The following is a 26,674-nucleotide window of genomic DNA, read 5'->3' on the forward strand; positions in this document are numbered from 1 at the left end:
ATTTTTTTTCACAGCAGTTTACATTGGTTGTTAAACCCATGTCTCTTATGTATGGCTTTAAAATCAATAATCAGAACAAAATGACAGCTTTTTGTTGAGCAGTGTTTTCAGTGAGTGAGTTAGTGTGTTTATAATAGCAGACATGGTGGCTGAGTAATGTGTCAACGCAGTCACACTTTGGTCACCGGGGGAGCCTCCTGCAGCCGCCTCAGCAGCTTTTAGCAGACATGCGTAGTTCATAATGACTTCATCCACCTTGGCTACCACCTCACGTCGTTCACTCTCAGCACTCAGGCCTTCCACTAATGACATGCAGGCTTGGGTTAAGCAACAGAGTGTGTGGAAGCTGTGTGTAAGAGTGAGCAGCAACTCCTCTGGGCTGCTGTACTCTGTGGCCATCTGACTGCAGGAGCCATTCAGGATTTTGGCCTGCATGAAAAGCAGCTGAGAGAATGTTTCCATGTCAGCCTCACTGACCTCAGGTACATCATCACCTCTGGACTTATGTCGCACACTGCTTTGCAACACACCGATCATCTCTAAGGCATCCGTCTGTGCAAGTGCAAACCCTGTATGAAGGCTGTAGGTTTTTCCCTTCATTGAATTTATATGAGCTAGTCTTTCTTTGAGGCTCGTGTCATTCATAGACGTGGGCGTACTGCTGTGCTTAGCTTTAGATTCTGCTTTGAGGACCAGCTTTTCCTTTCTGTTGAAAGAAACAGAGCTGTCAGAGAGCAAAGCGTGTGAAAGCACCTCTCTATCATCGTCACTACCATGGACGTTTGACTTTCTCTTAAAGAAACAGTGACTGAATGGTACACGACAACTCCATGTTCCTGCATCCAATTTTGGAGCTGTTGACTGTGGCAGAAACTGTGTTGGATCTGTTAGCTGCCATCTACCAGCTGAATTAGAGGCAACTGAACCCTGGGAAATGCTTTTGGGTAGGGTTTTGGCAGAGACGGCTCTCTGCACTTTTGGGGGATTTTGACTCTGCATATTTTGATTATCATTCTTCCCAGTAAGTGTGGCTTTGGTCTTCTCTATCAGTGCTTCTAAACTCCTGGAACCTTGTAATAAGGTGCTCCAGCTCCTCCTGAGCTTCCGAACCCTACGTGGCTTCCCGAGGCTGTCTGTTGTTGTGTCACATGAAGATTCACTTGAGGGGAAAGCCGCAGCCTTTGGGTCAGGCTCAGGGCTGGCCAGTGCTAGCCCGCTGGGCTCTGTGCTACTTCGTATTGATGAAGATGACATGATTGTGGTGGTGGTTCCGGTCTCATTACAGAGAGCTAAAGATGACTCTTTCCCAGCCTTCTTCAGCTGTGTGCAAGCTACACTAGGGGTAGTAGGAAAACAGAGAGAACTGTTAAGCATTTCCCTGACAGAAACAAAATGCTTCTTTACTATTTTTTAGGTTATCCAAATATTGTAATTCCTGTTAACAGTGTCCAAAACTTTAGTCGTTTACATGCTGAGAATTTCCTATATTAAAAATATCAACCTCATTCAAATATATGAAGGAGGTTGTTAAGCTGGTTAGCTTAGCTTAGCTTAGCAAAAATATTGGAACATAGAAAGCTGACCTGGCTTTGTTTGTGGGTGAGAAAAAATGCAACACAGATGTCAGGCTGAAACAATGATAGTTAGCTTTTAAAGAAATAAGGAGCTATTATTTTTTGTTTCTCAGGAACATGTATAGGTGTGTAACTTATCAACCAGCAAACATCTTTCCTTTTAGGAAACTGAAGGGGTGCTGATGTTTAAGAACCTTCATCAGGACATCTGAGAGACTTTAGCAAATCCACTGAAAGACTATCTCTTTATTTATTCTTTTTTACCTGTAATATTCCAAGATTTGTTTTATTTGTTGTTCAGGGTTGTGTCAGATTTAAGCACCGAAACTGACATAAGTTTCTGAAGGCTGAGATGTCTTCATTTGGTTTTTACATATGTAATATTGTAATACTTCATTCAAACAACTGGGTCGAAAGCTGCCCTCAAGTTCCTTGAAAGCTTAATTTTTGGTCAACACACATAATTATATTCATTGCATTTCTTCAGAAACAGATACTTCGACAAAGAGAAAAAAATACACATTATAAGGCTGGATAATACTAGAAGAAAGACAATCTTTGCAATTGTTGCATTTTTTCTCATTTTTATGAACACTTTTTATTTATAAAGGAATACCTTCCTGTTTAGTCTTACCTGTGGTTTCTTTTATCTTGGGTATCCTGTGACTGCCGTCCCGTTGGCTCCCAAACCCAGGTTCAGCACTGGTAGCTGCATGGATCTTCCTCAGCAGGGTGGGGTCTATTGGATGGCCAACTTTTCCCTGCAGCGGAGTCCCATATGCCTTCTCTTCAGCAGAAACATAACTCAGCCCCTTAAGTGATGACTCTGACAGCACATGCATGCTGTCTGTGGCACAAAGGGGAGAGTCCATAGGAGTGACACAGCTGCTGCTGCCAGTGCTGCATCCAGCATCTATAGAGGAACACTGTGAGCTTTGGAGCGAATGAACACCTTCACTTTGTATTGATGACATTCGTTTGCTCACGTGGTATTCATATAACCGGGTGACATCTTGCTCTGACTGTGGAAGCTTTATTTGTTGCTGCTCATTATTCTGGGAAGTGGCATCACTCCCTGCAGGGATGGGCCCTTTGGATGGAGAGAGGAGATGGGCATTTAACTGTTGGCTTCTTTCATCTAAGTCTTGTTTCTCTCCCTTTGCTGTGAGCCTGTCTGCGTGGGAAGCCTGTGAGTCATTCACACATTCTGGAGCGAGATTCTCTGCCATTTTGTTTCCCGGTGCTCTCTGCTGCCATTTTTGATGCCTGTCTTTACAGTGAGTTCGCCCCAGATCAAGTTGATTCATGTAATAGGAATCTCTCACAGTAAATGCGTTATACTTTCCGACAAGATGAGGGGGCTCCTCTTTAGTCGAGTCCTGGGAAGTCATGTGTGATTTATCGGAAGAATCACATGAATCTTCTTGGATTCTGTTCTCTGTCTCTTTCTGTTTTCCTCTCTGTCTGCCCATTACTGAGCCCATGTGCATCTTAGTAAAGTACTCACTAACTGATTTTATTTCCATCGTCTCTGGTTCCATCTCACCGCCATCTGAGTGAAACATCGGTGAGGAGGCGACCGCAGAAGATTTTGCTTCCTCCTCCTGATGCTCGTCACTAGGCGTGCTCACCTCTGTCTTCTCCTCAATCATGGCATGGTGTCCTTCTGCTATGGCTACATGCATTCTCAGGTGGTTCTCTGATAGTCTCTGAGCAGTGGCCAGCTCGGAGCTCTCCGTCATCTCAGATGAATTTGTCTCATTGCCAGAATCAGAAGACTCTGGACTAAAAGCTCGAGATATTTCGACACCTGTGTACCACAGAAAGACAACAATCTCATTAAAAATTTCATCTGAACACCATGAGACATGCAAACATGTGTTTTAGCGATAATTATTGGTAATGGAAAGGTAAGTTAACATGTAAATGACACAGACAACAACAAATAAATAAACCATTATACAGGATGACTCCACCTTCAACTTAAGATTTGAAGTCAGACAAATACACTTGTTTGTAATCTCTGAAACATGCACACTTTTTTAAGTGCTGAAATGTTATCATTTAATCATACATGCATACTTGCAGGCCCTTGGCATGTGATCAAAAAAAGAAAAAGGCAGTGCAATACACATGCTTTTTCTAATTAAAATTTTATATATATATATTTATATATATCAATGTATAATATCTGGACAAAGTTATTGATACCCCTTGGAGATGACCATAGAGAAAAGAAATTTTTTTTTTTTTATTTGAAGAGGAAAACTGTCTTCATTTACAACAAAATGAGTTGTTATTCTTATGATCACTATGATCAATTCATTAAGCGGTCTGTTGAACAGGGAAGTGATAATTTAGTTGTTTCGTGTCATTGTTTGCTCCAGACTGAAAGAAGAAGTCTAGTAACTACACCTGACAACAGCATAAAGACATCTGAGGTTAGTGATGTCTCATAAAATCAGCTGTAATTTTATTTTCTCTTTTGAAGAAGACAAGTTCCACAGAAATTGATCCAGATTACACCAATTTTTCATGATAAATATAGAAGAAGAAGTTATGCTGGTATATGTGTTGAGAAGTCACACTGACCTCTAGAGAGAGTTAGACATGTTTTAAGAACAGAACTTCATCACCTGTGTGAGACAGGCTCTGTTGTATTGTTAAGCTCAGAAAATGAGCTGCAACATCTTCCTCATTTCCTCATTTCAGAAAGTCCTGTCAGTTTCAAATCAACCAACAGCATTATGGCCCAAAACATCCATCTCAAAGCACCAAAGAACACACAAGATGGAAAGATAAAACCTTAAAGTCCCGGTCCTAATTCAACTAAAAGTTACAGAAAGTGCAAAAGGTAATGATCTTAGGAGACAGGGGAGGGAACAGGAGCTGTCAAGCCACCAGGCTACAAACAGTCATTAAAAAAGAAATAGCATTTTAGTTTCTATTTGAATATAAGGGTACCAATAATTTTGCTCACATCTATAGATGTTTATTCAAATATATGTATTGTCTTTAAGTCTTTTGTTTGGCAGATGAGAAAACAAATGAAACACAAAACAAAATGAATGACACAATAATGAACACAAATGTACTCACAAATGGAAACATAGAACAAAATGGGTTTTATTGAAAAAAACAAAACAAAACAGCAAATCAAATATAAATGGCAAGATGTGTGATGTTAATGGATGAATGTTACAATAGTGTAAGAAGAACCTGTGCTACTCTCTGATTGTGCTGGACTCTGTTCCTCAGAAGCAGCAAGGGCCTCGAGTGCCTGTAAGGTGGACACCATTGCATCGTCCAGAGGCTCCCCGGGACCCTCTGCTCCACGGGTGGGCACTGAATCTATGAGAGACACTGGGATATCATTGCTGGCCCCACGGGCTCGAATCCCAGCTCCCTGTTCGTCCTCATCGGAGCTGTCCCTGAAACCGGGAGGAGGAGCAGCAATGGCCATGTTCAGAGAGTGCAGCAGCACGTCATTATCCTCCTCATCGTTAACTTCTGGTGGTGGAGGGAGGGAGGTCAAGTCAATGATGTCATCGCTGGACCCCGAGAGCGAGAGCAATGTCGGCTTGTCAATGTCACTCATCACAACATCTTCCTCGCAGCTGATATCATCCTCATCCTCTGCATCATCCGTTGTCTCTGCGTAGCAGATGTCATGCAGCAGTGGCTCCTCGATGCACTCGGTAGGACCAAAGATTTTGGTGGAGTACGGATATCCTTCCTCGATGGCATCCATCATTTTATAGTCTTCCTCTAGGCGCCTGTACATGTGGCTGTGATTGTCTGCACTCTCTGGGCCTTCATCCATCAGTCTCTGGTAACCCAGATTTTGGGGGTTTACACTGTCCAAAGGAGGGTCCCCAAATATGAAGGAGACTTTTGCATTTCTGGAGGGGTCTTGGGGTTTGGGCCTTGGGAGGTTGAGGTAAGTTTGGGTGCAAGGGATTCTGCAGTACTCTGCTCTCTCCGCCATATGAACTGTGTGCTGGGGCTGGTGGATCTCAGTTACATATACAGGTTGGCCGTCACATCTGCTGTGGTCGAGGTATTCACACTCCTGGTCAGAATAATCTTGGCTACACCTCTGACTGTTTCTGTCCTCACATCCTTTATGTGGTATGCTGTATGCGCTCTCAGTGGCCTGGTAGTTTTGCTTCATTCTTCCTACATGGCCTGCAAAGAGGAACCAAAAATGAAACCAGTATATATTTAAAGACGTTCTGCTTGGTCATGATAAGATGATTTAAGGCAAACTTGTTTTCATACTGTCTGTGTTTTTGGCCACATTGAAGATGGAGCGCCGAGAGTCGACAAGTAATCTGTAGTAGCCGGCTGTCAAACACGCTAGATTCATTGCATCAACAGACTCCATTAAGAGAGTGATGGGCTGTGAAGGAGGCAGATAATCAGGTGATGATGAGCACAGAATAAATGAGAAAGTGAGGCTGCACAGTGAGGTTATACTAACTATTGAACATATTTGCTGGTGTAAGGACAAAACCACAGACAATGTTGAAATGTTTGTTAACCTTCACATCCAGAACATGTAGCTCCACTCTGACTTTGTTTTCGTCTTCTGAGTACATCTCAATGCGGTTTACATGACTGAAGTCGGCCAGAAGTGCCACTAAGTTTGTTTTGGTGTTTATCACATGACTGATACCATATTTGGGCCCCACCAGCAATGTCACCTCTGTGTGCTTCTCGCCTTGCTGTAAAAAGGAAGAGACACCACGTGCTGTAACTGAGCAGGGAGTGTAGCGGCATACATGTAGGGTAGCAAGTTAGTTTTACTTACAATTAGGGTGGATTTAAACACACGTCCTCCATAAAGCCGCAAGTCACTGAGATACTTGAGGTAATGGACCTTTGCCTGCAAGGCGGTCAGCTGGGAAGAGGGAAAAAAGAAACATAGCAAAGGATAAGAAACAAACTGGTAAAGTTAAGCAAAGTAAATGCAGCAAAAATAAAAAGAAGAGATGTTAAAGCAGACACTTTGACTCACTACAATAAAACTTAAGTCTCCACAAGGGGTCAGCCAAGAGTCAGATGTGGAGCAAAACATGAGAACAAGAGCACACAGATGAAAAGACAAAGCATATTTGTACCTTTTTACCAGGTGGCACCAGGTTTTGGTTGGTTTTGAGGATGTGGGTGAGGGCTTTTTTGATATTCTTCTCTTTCATGCTTGACAGTACTGCAGGAGGCAAAAACAATGCCAGACCCCACTCCTTCCTACAGATACACAATTTATAGTACACTTAATAAAACAATCAAATAATAATGGTAAAGGATTTACTTTATTCAGAACTGGAGAACTGACAAACTAGATACAGTCAGAATAACTGCATGACCAAGTTTAAAAGCAGAATAATATGAGTGAGGTTATCTGCTTATTAGCGCTCTGTGTTTACGTCATTCAAGGCTATTGGAAGTTATTAAACACAATAAAGTGTCTCAATGTTTGAAGACATGTCATAAATTTAAGTTCAAACAGTATACTGAGAAATCCAATCTACTTACTCAATATACTTAAGGGAAACTTTCTGCGACTGCTTGGTATTGATGGTGAGAATATACATTTGCAAGGCAGCCAGACGCAAAGCCGTGTCGTATTTCAGCTCTGACCCAAATCTCTCCAATACCACATCATTGCAGCTCTGGGTGAGGCAAAGAGGGAGTGGATAGGAAAAGGTTACACTTAGTCATGAAATACAACACAACAACACTCTTGTCGTGAGTGTTTTCTAATTCTGCCTCCAAGTCCTGATGAATTTTAATGTACCATTCAGCTAACAAGACATAAGAAATGTTTAATTCCACCACAAAATATAGAATTTTTATTTATTCACCTGAACATAGAGATACTCAAAGGCTACTGCATCTCTCCTAAGCAGGTCCACAGGATCCTTTGGAACAAAAGTGATTCGAAAGAAGCACTTCATCTTATGTGATCCTGGCCTTTGTGTCACCTGGAGCAGAGGATAGGGGGGTCCATTTGTATTTATAACATATATTACAACAAGCTTTTCTGGTCTGATGAACCGGGACAGTATTTAACCTCTGGTATCAAGTAGGGATTCATCAAACAACATGGAAAATTCAGATGTCTGTCAGATTTAATTTACAGTACTCACAGCGATTCAAGGAAGTAATTGACATTTTGGGTACAGTTATTTAAATCTTGTAATATTTGAGGGTTACAATAGACAAAAAGATCAAATTCAATTATTTAGTGTGTACGCAGTTACTAGGAGCTAGAAGATGCCAAGTTTAGCTTAGCATGAGACTGAAAACTTTTACACCTGCTTCTGGTGTAAAAAAATTTTTTGTGAATGTGTTAAATTTTTCAACTTATTTCTTGTTTAATTTAAATTCAGCTTACTTAAAGTTAAAAAAAAAATGTAAATAATTTTTTTTTTTTTTTTCTTTAAGTAGAGGCCTTTCTTGGCAAAGAGCAGTGGTTTATGCTGGAGTTAGCTACGCTAATCTTTTGACATTATCTTTTTAATTAATGTGCGCATGAAAGAGATGCATTGGTGTATTTCAGTGGCCAGGCATGTATATGCTGCTTTTCTGAGTTTAGCAGCAGCCAACGAAAGAAGTCTCACCTGAGTTAGCATCTCCTGCTCATGCAGGAGCATGAGTTTGCTGGCAGATCCCTCGGCTCTTTGCTCAAGCATCAGAGAGAAGTGCTCAATGCTCTTAATGGATAGCTTTTCTTGCAGGGTCAAGATGACGTCCTTTCACATGGACAATGTCATAGTTAATACAACATGAGAAGTGTGCAGATGCAGCAGCTCATCCCTGTTCAGCTCTGTGGCATAACCATTTTTACAGCCTAGCATATGTGAAAACATGAGCATTTTTCAGCATGTAATCATTTTTCCAACTGCAACAACAAAAAAACAAACAAACATGTAAATGTGGATATGTTGTCTGCTCAATAGTTAGATGTTTAAATCACAACTTCAGTCAAGAAGAAGTTAAGAAAGCCATAGGAAAAATAAGCTCTACTTCATAATATAGAAAGTGAACATCACTTTGGATTACATAACCGTATTTCCCAGTGAAAGGAGATTCTTCCCGGCACCTACCTTAATGGATGTGTTGCTGTCAAATTTAAATGATTTAGTCTGCCCGTTCTCCAGGTACACTTTCAGAACATTTGGCATGAAAAGAAGGGAGTTGTCCTTCACCGTTTCCTGAGAATAGAGGAAGAAAAACATCAGAAAATGGTATTCATTTCTTTTAAAGCATCAAAGGGAGGTGTTGAATCCTGTGATTATAAGGCATATTAAAGTAAGCAAGTGGAAGTAAAATTAAAGGAACATTTTAATGACTTTCTTGCCAAAATGAGGAGATTAATGCTATTCTCAATTTCTGTATAAAGTAAATGGTAGTTAAATTTGTTTGATATATTCTAAACTGGGGAAATAAAGGATTCAAATATGCTGAGCTTTGAGAGTATTAGTTATTAGTTATGAGTTATTATTAAACAACCACATGCTTGGTTTTAAATATAATGACATTATTATAATATTGAAAATTATGCTACCAGTTAGACTGCAATAATTGTGTTGATATAATATTGAGAGTGTTTATATCTCTTAAACTGTCAAGGTTATCGGGTTTTTGACTCTGTGTACCATACACACTGTTTGAAAAATAAACTTCATATATTGAGTAGTAAAGGTAAACAAATAAATAAACAAATGACTGGAAACAACAACATACCCGGCTCTGTCCACGACAAGTCAATCTACTTAACTCTAAAACTGAGATTCTCTTGCTACATGGCAGATGCATTGTTCTACCCCCTTTACTGTTGAAAGGGCTGTAACCAACCATTGTCACAAATATGTTTTTGTTCATTTATTTTTCTATCTATTTGGAGTTTTGCATTTTTAATAATTCCATCTTTACAAATACACATTTTCAGCCATCAAAACTAGTGTCTGTAATATAAACCAACATGCAGTCGCTTCCTTATTTTAGCTGGGTTTTTCTTTTCATACACTGTAACTCACCCTGTAGTTTTGGGGGATCTCCATGTTAGAGGGTCTACTTTTTCTATCAATCACATGCATTGTTTGGACATGCAATTCAAGCGATGGTTTTAGTAAAGGTTTATTTTTGCTCATGTGTGTCTTTACTGTTACTGTTAGCGATTTCCACTCATTTCCAGCCTCATGAATTCAAACTTTGTGTTGATAATTTTCCATTCAGTAGCTTGATGTGCACAGAATGACTTGGTATTACTTACTGGGACCTGTCCATTGATGATGACCTCTTCGGCGAAGCGGACTTTAACAGGATTAGTCTTTAACTTGGCCTTTTTGGCTGCACTGATGAATGCTGATTTTGGTGACTTTTTGGAGGGAAAGAAGATAAAAGATGTGTAAAGAAAAACGGGCTTTTTCATATCAGTCTTCATTTCAGTTATTGCTGATATAATTAAGGTAGCACTCTGTAAGAACGTAAGAGGGAATGAACCCTCATGCTGTTATGCCACAGTCTGCAAAGAAAATCAATGTAAACAGAAGTAATTACAGACAGGATTATAATTGCTTGGTGTACATCTTTCTGCACTGAAGTATTTAGTAGCTTGCTTCTAAATCTTTTGCCACTTTTTGCCAGATATTTAGTTGTTGTTTTTCAAGACTTAAACTCAATCCGCTGAAAATCTTAATGACACAATGACACTGAACAATTTGAATGATTAAAATCTATAATAATTGAATTATTGTTCATGGTGAGATTTTAATGAGTTTTTTGCCACTCCTAAAACAGTCCAGGATATCTTTATTCCTTTATGAGAGCATCCATTCATGTTCGTGACCCTAACCCTATTTTTAGGAGGGAATTCAAGCATCATTTCCACTGATTATTATGTGAACTTGAAACAAAGGCCTCATAGAAAATATGCTCATGGCCCTACATGTTTACCACCATCTGATGCTCTGTAACTTGAGGAAATGTTGACGTGGCAGCTTCATATGTGGTCTTGTGATGATCTTAGTATCCAACTCGAGTTGGGAGGCTATGCCGTGACTACTCGACTTTTGGTTTGTCAAGCTCTTACACTTTGTCAAGTAGTAACTGATATGGTGCCAGGACACACATAATACATGACGGATGTCTTGTTGAGAATCAACTAAATAATCACTTCCAAACAGAAACAGATGATTAGAATACACTCAGTTTTATTTATTGCAAAGACACTTACTGGATACGGCTGAACAACAGTCAGTAATATGGACTCCTTGCAGCTCCTGTGGGACACAACAAAAAAAAAAAAAAGATGGATTTTTTGCAATAGATATTTATTAATAATGATATGAGAACTAAAATGAATAGAAAAAAAACAAATGAATAAAAGAAAATAAAGAAAAAGAACACTGTGTTCCTTGGGTGCTCCTGGCAAACCCATTTTGCCATTATAATGATATAATGAGTTACGTTACAGAGACAGAGCCCGTTCAAGGCCCCTACTGTTTACAGATTGCTGCACAGGTCATACAAGGACCAAATGCTCACAGTCAGCCACTGAGCTGCGACGGTGAAATTAATCTAATGAGATGCTTGAAAAAGCATCACCAACAGCATACAGCTAAATCACAGAGAACGGTGCAGGTGACTAAAACAACACGTCATATCCATCCTGCTGAAACATCCACGTTTATGCTTAAGTACTCCAAAATGAAATGATATATGGGATACATCTCCACTTTGGGGTCAGGGGTTGGTTTAAATTATTTTTGTTATATTTTTGTTCTGTTTTTATTTTTAACTGGTTTTGTACCAAGCAGCTGTCTTACCTGACGAGGTCAATGACCCTCTCTCTGGGTGCTGAACTGACTTGCTCATCATTGATCATAATGATCTCGTCCCCTGGGATCAGCTTGCCTTCTGATGGACCCCCTGCCAAAGCAAAACAAACAACACTTCAGGCAGACATATTGTGCACAGCCTCTGCATTTTTCTTGATTTTTTTTTTTGTGTTTCAAGTCTCGGGCCCTCAAAGCTCTAATGAAAGCTTACTCATTCACGGCTTTAAAAATCTGTGAATCATCCACGCAAACTACTGCCTCAGTTGTTTTTCTTTCTTTTTTCTTTTTTTCTCTCCTCACTACATTTAAGGTGGATTTCATCTTGTGTTGACACAGTAATAGTTATGGATTGAATGAGTCACTATTTGTAGAGCTCATGTTGCTGCTGGGTCACCTTACCTGGTGTGACTGAGCGGACCACCACAGGTTTCTCACTGCCTGCCACAAATCCAAAGCCAAGCACGGGGTCCCGCCTCATCTCCACCTTCCGGGGCGTTGGTGGCACAAGCCTGTCTCCTTCCAGGCGAACTTCCTCCAGGGAGTTGCTCTGGGAGACGTGGCTGATGGAATGATAAAGAAAATACTTCCTGCTCATTTTTGTTACATTATTTAAAACTTTTGTGTGGTGTTGTTTAACTAAATCATGTGTTCAGACACTTTTAGACTTTGCTTTAATAAATCAGTTGGCTATTCAGATCAAATTAACCTTTTACATAATTATGCATCCATAATTAACTATAACTGGACCTGTGAGACAGTTCCCTTACTTTTTCTAGTTTATCCTGATTTGGGTTTTGGTTATTGACTTGTCTGGTTGGTTCATTTTCTGATATTCATTTATTTGATCTTTTTTTTCCTTTCAACAAAAAACTTTAAAAGTCTAAATTACTTGGAGAACCCAAATTTAAACATCTATAAAGATTGTAAATGAATAAATCTATTAAAAAAAATAAAAAGCTATACAGAAAATAAGAAATTAACCTTGCAAAATTAGTCAATAAATTTAACTGAAATGCACAAACTGCAAGTGCAACTTGCACATATTGTGTGATATATATTTTTCTCACTCCTCGGCTGCAAAAGCAGCACCAGCGCAACTCTGTATGGTGCCAAGAGTGTTGGTTAATTAAAGCTGTGGGCAGACAATGTGTAATTCACAGTTATTCTTGAAACACATTCTTTTCACCACTAAATACCAACAATTAATGTTTCATGGCACAAAGACTCAGTTAGATCTGTCAGATGTGTTCACAATACCATGAAAATACGGATACAAGGGTAACAAGTTTAAAGCTGTTGAGTGATTGTCAGGTAATATTTTTGGGGAGAATTTAGCTGCTTCTTCTCAGAGCAAAAGCCATGCAATCTACCATTAGGATTCAGATTATAGAAGCTGGGAAGATGTATGAATCATATAACTAATCCTTCGGTATACCAAGAAACAAAAAAACAAATATCAGCAGTTACTAAAAATTGGTTTTATGAACCAGGTTTAGTAAAGAGATATTTGAACAGTATGAACCATATGGTGCCCTTCATTCAAAATCCAGCAAACGGAGGCGAACAAATTTAATCAGGCATGATTAAAAACAGAGCTAAAGGGACCTGAAATAAAACAAAAACACTCTGCATGCTTTGTACTGTTTGATTTAAAAAGCTTTCCTTCTACAGTGACACGAATATTTTTACAATTAAGATGCTAGACATAAATCCAACTGGGTTCATCTTGAAATAACAAAGCTCTTATCACCCCACCCCTCCCCCTCATTTATATACATATAATTTCATACAATGAAAAATGTTATTTTGTTTGCTGGCAGGTGGATGCTAGTAGGTGGACAGAATTTTGAATATTTTTTTTATTATCAAATGCCTCTGAAGTAAAGGTACTTCTCAAAATAAATGATAATTAATGCTTATGTTGATATTCATTGCATGAGTGTTACAAACAAGCCATGGTACATGTAATCAAGAGATATTATTATTAAGGTGCATGAAACTGTTTTAACTAGATATACAACACCAGTCGAAGGATTTGTCCTTGTTTTGTTCAAAGAGCTTTTAAATATCTGGGAACTAAATAGTTCCCAGATATTTAAACTCTGCTCAGCCTTTGGCTCAGCCTTTGGCTGAGCAGAGTTTGCTTTTTTTAAAAAAAATTTTTTATCAGTTTTTGCTTTTATTCTTTTATTGTTCTTGTTTATTTTCTTATTATATTAGTATATATATATATTTTTTTTTTTTTAGCTTTAGCTGATTTTATATTTCAATTCCACTGTAAAGCACTTTTGGCTGGTCGTTGGCCTTTTAATGTGCTGTCTAAATTAAGTTTACATTGACATTAATCAGTATTAGTGTAGCTTTTACAGATTTGTTGTTTATCCGGTTGCCCCAATTGAACTGAATAAAATTGAATTAAAATTATTTAGAATTATTCTAGAGAGAAATCAATTAACACGTTTTTTATTTATTTAGTCAGTCATTTAATTATTTAGTTAGTCAAATAGTCATCAAGGAGACATGATGTAAAGCTATTACAAATTGCAAGAATGGCCTCTTATACTGGTCCTTTTTGCAAGTGGAACAATTTCTGAATACCACATAAAGCAGGGATCACCAAATCCAGACCTTGATGGCCACTGTCTTGCTGGTTCTGCGTGAAATGGTTCTTCAACAGCTTGTTGTCAAGTTCTGCACAAGCCTCTTAGTGACTAATTTATTCAGGGCAAGTGTGTTGTAGCAGGGAAACATCTGAAACCTGCAGAGCAGTGGTCCTTGAAGTTTGGAGTTGGTGGCCCCAGAGAGTTATGATTTTCTCTCACATGGATTTTTCCCTCCCAAACTGGTCACTCGTAGGTGTAGCTGTGCTCAAACTGGTGGAAAGTTATTCATATCACTGCTGTTCTCTCCTTGGTAATGCAAGTTTTTATTAGTTTAGATTTATAAGACTGGCATGCCTGTTTTATGCACAAAATATTGCACAGACTGGCACCACCATCATCACTGAATAAATGTTTCAAACTATATTTGCTTACTGGAACACCACTATAGTCACTACAACAGGAGACTGTAAGATCTCCCACAGTCACACCACTTTTGAACAATCTGTGCTGTCAGTGAGGGGTACTTTCGGAACACTAACCACCTGAAATTTAGACTATTTTTAAATCCCATGTCAAAAACTGGGATATTACCAGTCTACAGCACACATACATACTCATATGAACCTGTTAGCTGCCTTTCTTTTCTGTTTACTGTTTTACCCTCTAGTAAAACGTAGGGACATGTTTACATTTACATACATGTATATGTGCTGCACTCTTTCTATGCTTTGTTACTGTGTAAGTGAATGCTACGTCACTTTAGTGTTAGATTCATATGTTTAGATTCATATTAACTCATTTGCTAACTTTACTACGTTTACATTTTAAATTTAAAACTGACATTTTGATTCATGTGCAGTGTGCCTTTCTAAAAATAGAATTTAATAAGTAATATAAAAACAGGGGTTCTGTGATGTTATCTGTTATGTTGTTAAGCTTGCATAAATTCTGCTTCTACTGGCTCAACTGTCCCCAGAATACAGCCACCCTTCTTTATCCGTTTGGCCAGTTTCTCTGATTCGCTAATGCACCATTAATGCAGTCATTAATGGTGCATGACTAGATACTGGCCTTTGCGCTCTGCGTGGATAACAATGCACCCACTCTTCTTTTGCTTGGAGGATGCAGCATCTGTTTTAATTTAAAATAATGATTTACCAGATCAAACTTTTGCTACAGCAGTTTCCTGCTTTGCATGGTGGGATGGAGTTACCAGGATTGTTGGTGAACTGTGTTCCCCAGTAAAAGACTTTCTGAGGTGTTGCTGAGCCCATGCAATGATTTCCAGTGCAGAACCGTGTCTGTTTTTATCTCAGAGCTGCCTGAGGGCCTCAAGATCACAGTTATTCAGTGCTGGTTTCAGCTTTGTCCTTAGCTCACATTACTCTCGACTGTCTGATTCTTTTAATGTATATTTTACGTAATTTACTGTGGATGATGAAATTGAGAAAATCTTCAAAATTTTAGAGAACTGGGGGGGATCTTATTGTAAACTGAACTTCTTGGCTATTTAGTCAATGACAGCATGTTGAACTCATTTCCATCTTTATGTCTGAGAGTCTCAAAATTTTGGAGATGCACTTTTTTATCTGCTAAAATTTTATTTAACTGTTAAATAATTGTGCCTAATAGTAAGTAGAAAAGATACAGACCATATCTAAACATTAGTATCAAACAAGACTGAGATTTGTGAGTCCTTATGCCACAACTGCAACTGCATCATGAAATTTACCACATTCTAACCCAATCTTAAGAGATAAAGTTGCAGCTGCACAAGTATGTCTTTATTTTTTGAGGCTATTATAAGCTAAACAACCATTCAATGAATTTTAGGACATAAATATGAAAAATATCTAATTTGCTGGCAAAAAACCTTGTTAAAATACATGACAACTTGCTTTCACAGTATATTTGTAACATTTTATAACAGTATGCAAAAGTTACAGCCTACTGGGACATGCTAACCTTAGGTTTCCTGCCACAAAACTAGACCCCAGAATATCATAAAAAAAAAAAAATCTAAAGGAATGCACTTAAAACTCTAAAAAGATTTTTAAATATAATCATTTATATGTAATCATCTGAAATTTGCTCTTAAACGACACATCTGCCACTGCAACATAAAGTAATGAATCCATCTCCAAGGAAATAAACAATAAGCAAAACATCCTGTGAGCAAAACAAGCAATCAGACATCATATCCTTTTAAATTTAGGGAAAGCTTTGAGACACAGTTAGTTTGCTTTAGTGTGTCAGTTTTTGCTTTAAAATGACAAACATAACAGATTGGGCAAAAATAAAAACCATATGGACCTGTGCATTCAGGAAGAGTGCAGTCCCCTCCCCTGCACAGCCACCTGCTAAACATGGCTAGAGTCCCATTATGCAGACAGCCATGCATCTTATGCTCCCTAATCATACTCATTAGCTTCTAGCGCAGCTCCACAAGACTCAATATAGAAATCACGAGCCATGCTGAGATCTTAGCAGATAAAATGAACAGCAAAATGGCCAGCTAGAATTTCTGGCCTGATTCTCATTGTAGAAGAGTATTTGCAAGCATTTTCTTGCAGCATGTTTTGGATAAAGTAGAGAAAGCCTATTACCAAAAGCAATTTCCTGTTACTCCTGTTCCAGAAGCCTGCTTTGATTAAGTTCATCATTTGCTGAATTTGAGGAGGTTACATGTGTTCCTCTTAGATCACAAACATGTAAACCAAATCTCCTAAATCTTGTACATATTTTGAGAAAGTCAGTTTATGTTCTGACCTTTGGTGCACAGTAAAGTGGCATGTTTATGAGAAACTGATTCTGTGCCATTGGAAGCTCTGAAAGGTCTGAGTTAAAATAACTCACTTGGCGAAGTCTTTTGTTGTATTTTTCATTTGGCTTATTTTTACCTACAAGCTCCTTTCGACTTTGTTTTTACAATGGTCGATGAAGCACATTAAAAATCCTAAATCCTGTTTGTCGAACTGTAAATATTAAATGCCTTTTACTTTATTCATGTGCTCCAGTCACGCAGACTAGGCATGTGTTCCACTGAGAAACACAACAATTCAGGATCTGCACCCTGGAGCCAAAACAGCACAAACTCAGCCACAGACAGTCACAAGAAGAGACATTTGATTATTCATGAGTCTTTCTCAAATTTAGAAAGGAAAAGCTGGAGCCAAGCAGCCTCCATGATCTGCCTCATGCAGACTCACTCTGCATCCAGCGCTTTCACTGCTCCGTACTTCTTATATAACTCCTCTGACATCACGCTTCTCATGCTATAACCCATGTGTGACAAGTGTTCTCCTTCTATCCTGCACACCAGCCAAACAATCTGCATTGTCATATACCTGAGTGCAGCAGTCTTCATTTTCCAGGTGGATCTTAAACTATTCAGTGAAAACAATGAGCGATCTTGCAAAGAAATAAAAGCTGCAAATACTCCAAATAGTTGGCACAGCAACACTCTAGAATATTGCAATTTACACATAAAAGAACTAAAAAAAAAAAAAAAAAAAAAGAAAACAAACAAAAAGCCCAGCCACATTAACACATCAACAGAGTTGATAAAGCAGTCACTTGTTACACTGCTGCACACACAAACATAAAAAAGACAAATACTGTAGTCTTTTTACCTGCCTGCACAGATTTCCAAAAAAGCCTCTTAAGAAGTATCAATCAGGATGATAACACAATGACCCAGGGATCTTCTGAAGAACATGAGGAGTCTTGGATCAAAACAAGCCCCCCGTGCAGGTGAAATTCATCAGCTGCAGCAGATCGCACACTTACACTCTTCTTCTGCATTTGGGCAACTGCATAAGGAGTGCTGTGGGTGTATGAGAGCGTGAGAGGGAGTAAGAGTCGGCAGGGGTAGAGTGTGCGCAGCAGTGGAGGGAGCAGAAAATCAGTATTCTGAATGCTCCGATGGAGACACTGTGCAAGCAGTGACGTGGCTGGAATAATCACAGGTTGGCAAAGCGTCTGAAACATCTGGGATGGAAAGAACCGCCTGCCCCCCAGTTTCTTTAAACACAGGGCACTTACTTGATGTAGCAGTCACGCCCCTCTCTATTGGTGCCCATGTCCCATCCATTTGGAGGTCCTTGTGAAGCACTCCAGGTCCCTGAAGGGGGCGGCCAGCCGGAGGATTTGGTCCTGTGGCTGTGAAGGCAGATAACAGAAAATTAAATGCCAATTTTTTTTACATGCTATATCAAATGGTTTTATTTTATTTTATTTTATTTTATTTTATTTTATTTATCACAAAGAGACCCTCAAAAAAACATTTGCCCAGTTTATCTTTGAATCATAGTGGCTATAAATAAATTGCACTGACAAGAAGCAATGCAGCAAGTGATGAGAGATTGTCCAATTCCAGCGTGATAAACAATGTTCCATAGGCATAGTTCACTCAGTGAATACAAATCAAATTAATTACGTAAGCTAGACACACAGGCAGCGTTGTCATGCCTCACTCTTGTGGTTTGAGAGGCATGAAATTGGTTTTATTGCTAGATGTCAGCACATTCTTTATAAAAAGAAGCCCAGAGGAAGTTTCGTATAAAGCACTGATTTTGGTTCCTCAGTGCCAAGATGATCTGATAAACTTTATTTGAAAATATAACCAGAAATACCACCTGTGAACCTGTCAATTGTTGATGATCGTTTAAAAGACAGCAACAGTCTAAATCTCAGCTTCAACTAATTTTCAGATTTGAACAAAGCACGCTCCTGCACAGTCCTTCCCCTGCGCCACAAGTTGAGAGAGTGCAGTTATTCTGGTGGACTGTGATTGGTTAAAACATTTCATGTCTTGATGTCTGCTCCCTATTTCTTTTGTTCCTTTTATCTCTGTCTTTGTGTCTGCACACTGGCGATGCTATGAAAGCAGTGGCAGTAAGTTATGTCACTTCAAAGGCTTGTCTACTGTGTAACGGGGCTCTTCGCATTCATTATTCAAAGCCCCTCTTTCTTTCCTTCTAAATGTTTCCCCAGTTACTGTACTGATGATAATAAATTGTGCGTGCCATGCTTGTTTATCTGCATGTGTGTGTCTCTCAGTGTGTGTTTGTTTGGCCTCACGTGTCCATCTCATGAGATTGGAACAAAGTGCTGCCAATTCATCAGCACAATCTATAAGCTATAAAGGACTGCAAAAGGGGTTTTAAACTACTTTCAGATGGTTAGTCAGCAACAAAAATAATGCAGCATAAGTTAAAGCAAATAAATAACAAAACACAGTTAAGTGCTTGTGAGTGCAAATAATCATCACTAATTCATGAAAGAATGAACAGTGTGGTGAAAAATGCCGGCTTTCCCTTTGTGCATCACATTTTAAGGCCTCTGCACGCTAAAAAGAATCAGATTTTTTTTTCCTATTTTTTCTTTGGGGGGTATTCATGTTTCCACATGGATATAGATTTATTTGACTTACAGTACATTAACTGGGTAGAGGCTTCAATGTTGTATATTTAGAACATTTCCTGCAGCTCATCTGATGCTGTGTGACACTGTTGGAGCCATGTTCGTCTTTTTCATGAGCACTAACATTAAACCAACAGCCATGCCAAAGCAAGCAGTGTTTGATATAGGCTATACAGGACCATTATTTCACATTTAAGTCATGAGAAACAAATAAATAGCTCTTCCTTGTGAAAAAAGTGTCATAAGTGTCATTTTTCAAGATTATAGCCGACATGCTTGACATCATAAAATGTTCCATACTTACAGGTTCAGTTGCAGAGTCTCCAAGATATGTATTTGAACTTCCAAACTGTTCCAAAAAATCCATTTTTCTGTCTATCGGCCTCAATGTCTCTGTATTAACAGTACAGTCACAGATGCTGTGATCTTTGATTTCTTCTGTCCGCAGATGGGAGGTGCATTATGCCGCTGAGATCCAGCATTCCAGTTCAACAGAGAGGCTGAAAGGGTTTCACCCACTGGTGGACAGTGAAACTGATCTTCCTGATCAAGCATTAATAAATAATGCTTGCATGGTCACATCGGACTAAGTAATCAAGCGCCAAGTAGGTAAGCCATGCTGCACAATTCATGAACAGGTTACCCAAGAGTCAGAATGAAGCAATTACAAGAAGAAATGGGGGCCAAATTTAAGTTCCTGAAGGATTTATTAAAGCACAATTTGCTCAAAACCATAAAATGCATCATAGCATTTCAATATTAAGTGTTTAGATTTGTCTTGCTCCATGCTCCAGTAGTAACCAAAAACTTATCTTCAATAGACATTAACACCAAAAGGAGAAGGAAGACAGCATCCTTGCTTGGTGAATTAACAATCGATACAGCACATTAGCACTCTGCCTTTACTACCACAGCAACTAGCAGCACTTTGTCACCTCAACTGGCCCATAACAATGCAGTTCTTTGCAAGTGTGTAATCTCAATATCATCATCAGCATAACCAGATATTGCAGTTAGGAAGTTAATTGTGCTCTCAGAAATATGGGGAAAGACCAGTTTTCAGTCCCTCATAAAATCTGCATGACCAGTGGGATTCTTGTTTGATCACAGTAGGTCACTTCCATTTCTATCACTGAAAAAAAAGCTGTGCGAAAAGAAGCATTTTGTTGTCATGCAACGGTTCAAATCCTGATAATGAAGGAAGTGTCTATGCATTATAAACAAGGCTACGGCTAAGAGGACTCCTTTCCAACGCAGACACTCAAGTTAGTTTGAATAATTAACAATGACTATCTACGAGAGTTGGCCATATGAAACCACATTGTGGTACCACATGTCTGCCATTATGTATACACAATATACAAGATATGCATTTTTCTCATGAGGTATTCAGCCTCTTCCTTTCTTGACCAGTGATTTTTGTCAGTGACTACTTGCACGTGGCAGCAAGGAATGTTTATATACTGAGTGCCAGAGGACCAAACTCTGCTTTCCCTTTTTGGTTTTTTCAGCTTTCCCAGCATGCACTGGGCAAGAGACAAGGGAATAACCCCGGGTCAAGACAGCCATGATAATTTTAGTGTTCCTTTGCATATGCTATGATGTAAGACACATCACATTTTTCTGAACTGATGCTTCTACTTTTTGTGATTGAATTCAGGGATCATATTTTCAAACATTCATAACAGTTTCTGCTGCGTAAATACACACATGTACACACTTCATATAGTCAGACTGTCACAATTTCATAACCTGTTGTTTTTAGAGGCTTCAAGAGAATAAGCAGCATCTTCATGAATTCCTTGTCAGTCAGTGATCATTCTCGAAGCTGAATAAAAAAGGTCAACGTTCAAACATTCTCGAGTGTTACAAGTATGACTGGGGATGCAGGGTGAGGAGGCTGTGATGCTACTTTCTTAGTGCTCTTGAATTAAACAGACATTTATGCAGAGGCAGATTGCTAATGTGATTCTATTTGGGTATGGAATCTGCTGGGAGGAGAAATGACTGTCTCCTGGAAGGAGGATGGGGAGAGGTGCAGAGCAGTGGCTCAGACATAGAGGAACCTCTCTGATTAAAGGCTTTCTTCCTCTGCTCCTCTCATGGAGACTGCCTCCATCCTGTTGATGGCACATCAACACTGCCTTTTGTTTCAGAGAGCATCTGGCCTCTGCTTGACTTCTCCAACTACCACCATGACACTGAGCCTTAGGTCAACATGGCACCATCATAGAACACAAAAGTCAAAACTGCTATTTACATTGCATGTTGCTATTTAAAATGTGAGGGCTGAAAGAGATTTCAGGGATGCTACTGGGCAAATAGCGACACTAGGTTGCTCATTTTCTGATTCTATCACATCAGCTTAGATGATGAAGAGAATCACTTCTTTTTCCTGATATGTGACATGATGCTCTTTTATTGGGCAAATACAATCACACCAGCTCATCCAGTTTAGATGTGTGAATGACTAGAATCCGTACTTTGTGCCACATCGTGCCAGGTTACACTAATCCTGAAATCTTCTGCACTCACTTCGCATTTGGAGTGCCTGTGTTTTCCATTATTCCAACTGAATATTGTATCTCTGTGTTTGTCTTTGTAAGCACTGATATTGTTGCCATGGGCAACTGCACTATCCTGAGCAGCTCTCTGGTGCCTCTATATATAAAGGTTTTGGTTAGTTAATCTCTTTTGGGTAGAAATAAAGCAGCATCTGGGAAGCAGCCCACCCACTATGATCCTCCTGCTATTTTATGATGAGCGAGGGAGCCTCAGAGCCACACTGTGTTTAGTTTACCTGGGAAAAAGCAAAATAGCATTATCTAACAAAACAGTGACTATTTGAAACCTTGGCATACAATATAGGCTGCTGTACCCCTCACATAAGAGATTACCTGGTAAATCAGGGGATTTTAATTCAGAAGTGGTAAAAAGCAATATGTTAAAACAAAAGAAGGATTTCTGGGTCTTCTTTGTAATTTGATTATTGAAGTGCATTCTGTCCAGGCATTCAGCACAAAAAATTGACCGGATATAGTGATGAACTTACCCTGTGGGCACTGAACCAGACGTGGATTCTCCTGCACCTCTTTGTGCTCCTCGCTGCTTTTATGCTAAATGCTTCAAAGGACTGTACAAAATTAATGATTGCATCTTCATCCAATGGCCAGCTGGCTCCTGTTTCTGACCCAGAGTCATTTCTGATCTGCTCTTCCTTGAAAGCTTCTGATTTTAATATCTAAGTATGACAGATCTTTTGATTGGTGTATACTCTGATGAACATTTAGGCTAATCAATTTCTGTCCAGATCAGTGATTTCCTGTGTAAAAACTTTGCTGTCAAAACATGTTAAACAATGGGTTGGATAATAGGTTTTTTTCTTTTCTTTTAAGAAATGAAGAGATGAAGTAAGCAAGCAGCACCAGCAGAAAGTCACACAGTTCAGCCTGAGTAGCTTTAAGGCTTCGTTCACATTAGGAAAACCACTTTTTCTACAGTTCTACCCAAATATTTAATGAATAATGCTAGTATTTATGCAAGGATCACTAAATAGCTGTTTTGCATGTAATTTTTTTTTTTTATCTACTGTTAACATGCAGAGCATACAGCCTTGCAATGGACTGGCGAGGTGTCCACGGTGTACCCTGCCTTTCACCCAAAGACTGCTGAGAAAGGCTCCAGCTTCCCCGTTACCCTTCATTGGACAAAGCAGTTTGGATAATGAATGAATGAATGAAGAGCATACATGCTTAGAAATAACTTACAAGCATATCTACATTTCACCAATCCAACTGAGTTTTTCAAGCCTGGCAGTGAAACTGATGCTCATCATCACCACAGTTCTGTTGTTGAAATATCTTTTATAATGCCTAAGAAACATTTCAGAAGACCAACAGCACAGGCCAATTTTTACATGGAAAGAACAACAGTAAAAAAAAAAAAAAAAAGAGCCTTTGGCCAAAGAGATCAAAGTTTGTCAGAGAGAAGTAGACAAGGAGGGGGAATTTGTTATCTTTTGATAAAAGAACTTCCAAAAAATGAAAATACTGGCTAGATTTGAACAAATCAAAGAATAAAATGAAAGAAAGAGCAAGATTCTGTTTCTGACAGCAGACACATCTGGGTGTGAGGAAAAGACAGTGAAAGGAGACATAAAGGGAAGCGTTCCTTTTATTGTAGCTCTCCATGTAAATGGTAAGTGAGCTTAGCATAACACCAGCCTGCTGGCTTAAATATTTGCTGGCAGCTGAAAACGTAAAAAAACAAAAACAAAAAACAAACAAACAAATCCTATGAAAAACCAGTGTAGCAGTGGTAACTTCTAAACAAGAACAGCAGTGTGTGGCATTATTAACAGTGACAGGATGCAGTGACTTTTGTAGTCCACTGGGAGCCACATCATACGTGCTGCTGTGGAGGGGCATTAACTGGGAAACAATGTTGCTATTACATAATGGAAAATCACTTCTACCTGTTTGATTCCCCTATTCATTTCTTTCAAACTGACCTACTTTTTGCAATCAACAGTTATGAACTTTTGGTGTGCTTTTTTCTGTTGAGCCGTTGCCTGTCATAAAAAAAATGATTAAAAACCATAGAAAACTGCTTGAGCAGTGAGATGATGACTCATACATGAGCTTATATGTCCCGAATGGGCATTCCTTTGACATAGAGTTTATGTGTCACATTCAGTGTTTCCTGTCTGATCAGTTGTTCTCCCCACCAGCAGTGGCCTGTTGTTTCTGACCAAGCCAAATCCCCTGGGTGGATTAATGTCCACACAGTAGACCCATGGGTGAAGTGAGGTGTCAGCCCTGACAATGAATGAATTCTTGAGGACCTGAAATAATATAATGTTCTAGGTTTTCTCACCCTGAAAATCTGTATAGAAAAATGGATTAAAAATCTTAATTTTGTTGTTGTGAACTGTTCAAAGTGTTTTATTTCAATTGTGTGTATATTAAGCATGTGTCCTTTCAGGACACATGTGTGAAAACAAGACCAAATAATAACAATAACATATCAATGTATCAATGTTATCTGGCTAGATATCAGCAAACACACACACACACACACACACACACACACACACACACACATATATATAGATATATATACATATACATATATATATATATATATATATATATATATATATATATATATATATATATATATATATATATTTACATATATAAAAACACATTTACATAGTTTATGTCCATGAATCACATCCGCTTTCCCACCCTAACTCCCATCTACCTCACTTGCTCATTCATTTCACATCATACATGACTGCACAACTTGCTCCCCTGAGCAATCAATAACTCAGCATTTTTAATCACACGGTCCACATGATTGCTGTTCCATTCTCAAAATCATGCCTTCAAACATTTGAAACAGCATCTTACAGAAAACTGACATACATATCCACAGGCAGGCAAACATATAACGGCAACCATCGGACTCACCCTGACAGCTTTGGCATCTTCACAAAGCTGAACACATCCATGTGTACTGCAGACCGCAGTAAAGTCTACACACTAGAATTCCACTTCACTCTGGCTCCATTGTCCTTCTCTGTCTTTGGCAATGGGGAATAAATAATTTAGAAAAAACAAAGTGGAGCTTCCATAAGTCAGGTGGAGAGATTAGTCCAGTTGTCTGAGCCGTTGCATGGCTGAGTGATTGCTGTGTCCTCGCTTCAGCAGCACAAATCCACAGTCCATGGAAAAGGATCTGGCAGCGCAGCTTCCTTTGGTAACATCCTTCAAAGCATGCCTCTGTTCGCTGCGTTAAGCCACCTTCATTTAATTTCCATCGCAGTGGAATGATGTGCAGGAGCCGCACAGTAACAACAGCTTTGGAGAGAGGCAGAGAGAGCCTGAGCGAAAGGGAGGGAGGGAGGGACAGGGGTGGCGATGCTTGTGGGAGATGAGAGTGAGGAAGAGAGAAATGGGAATCTGAAAGGATGTTGTGCCTGTATTCATGGAACGCACAGTAATTACAAATGAGGGATGCAGCCAGGATGCAGAAATTCCCCAAATTATATGTTGATCAGTTCTTAAGCTATCTTTCCAGAAGGAAGAAAATGTTGAAAACAGCAAGACGGATGCCCTATAAATGTGTTTTCAAATGCAGCAGAGGAGCAACAAGAGCAGCTGGAGAGATTGGAGGACCTAATGTGTCCCCCCCCACCACCACCATAACAGCTGAGGTAGCCGCCTCACAGCTGCATATTACGCTGCACATACTGTACCGTGTGGCTGCTTTGACCTTTCAAAACAGTCCAGTTGCTAAACGCTCTCTCTCAATGATGCCATTTATGAGAGACCTCCAAACATTTTAGGAATCTATCCAACACAAACAACATAGATCTGATGATACGGTACCAAAAGCAAAAACAGGACAGGTGGATTTACATCTACAACACAGAAATCATGTCATAAGACCTGTGGCAATTAAATGTGTAGGGACATTCCAGAGAGTTCCCCTCTCTCCATTGTGCTTTGTCAAGTGTCAAATACTGATAATACAGACATTTGAAACTTAAATCCATGAAACAACACTTTTTTTTTTTTCAGTTTCCAGATGAACAATCATTCTAGGTACATGATCCCAATATGAAAGAATCACTGATCATAAATCAAACACTGCAGAGGAGCCACCTCTGTCAAAACCCACCAAGACACAATTAGCCTCATCTTTGATCCAGCAAGGATTAAAGCTTCTTCATGTGACTGTGACAGTTTGGATAAAAGGAGCCTCGCAAATGAATTAAATAATAGAGAGCAAGACAAAGAATATGGTTGATTCTAGCTGAGGAATTTCAAGCTATACTTTGTAACTAGTGCATGTTTAAATGCCACAACATGTAAGACTCTGTGGGGTGACTCAATGTGCCTTTGCTGAGTGATACATAGGCTAAAGAATGTTGTCACGTCTACTTAGGGTCAGCCTTAGAATTGTTTTTTGTAAAAAAAAAAAAAAAACCCTGCAGATTAATGGTTAATTATTATGTAAAATAAACAAAGAAAAGGATTGTGTTATATACAGAATGAAACACAACATTTATGTGGTGATGCATGCATGGATGTTTATTTAGGAGCACCCACATGAAATTAGGAATGCACTAAAGAGTGGGAGAACATGTCAGATGATGTGCTTCAAAGGCAACTATGGTGTCCCGTGGCAAGAGGATTGAGGGACTCAGCGTATTCTG

General features: G+C 39.1%; 1 protein-coding gene across 1 annotated transcript; it reads right to left on the reverse strand.

Moving 5' to 3' along the window:
* Positions 1–63: 63 nt before the first annotated feature.
* Positions 64–24,964, reverse strand: LOC306766838 (FERM and PDZ domain-containing protein 4-like; the record flags this gene model as incomplete). Its single annotated transcript, XM_079254688.1, has 17 exons — positions 64–1,331; positions 2,209–3,384; positions 4,794–5,762; positions 5,856–5,976; positions 6,119–6,301; positions 6,388–6,477; positions 6,698–6,824; positions 7,113–7,249; positions 7,442–7,561; positions 8,201–8,332; positions 8,687–8,794; positions 9,856–9,960; positions 10,819–10,864; positions 11,411–11,513; positions 11,822–11,982; positions 18,070–18,186; positions 24,924–24,964. The coding sequence occupies 17 exons, from the start codon at positions 24,962–24,964 to the stop codon at positions 64–66; spliced, it is 5,004 nt and encodes a 1,667-aa protein (XP_079110814.1).
* Between the last annotated feature and the right edge of the window lie 1,710 nt (positions 24,965–26,674).

This window comes from Telmatherina bonti (assembly GCF_933228915.1).
Source record: "Telmatherina bonti genome assembly, chromosome: 15".
Lineage (NCBI taxonomy): Eukaryota > Metazoa > Chordata > Actinopteri > Atheriniformes > Telmatherinidae > Telmatherina > Telmatherina bonti.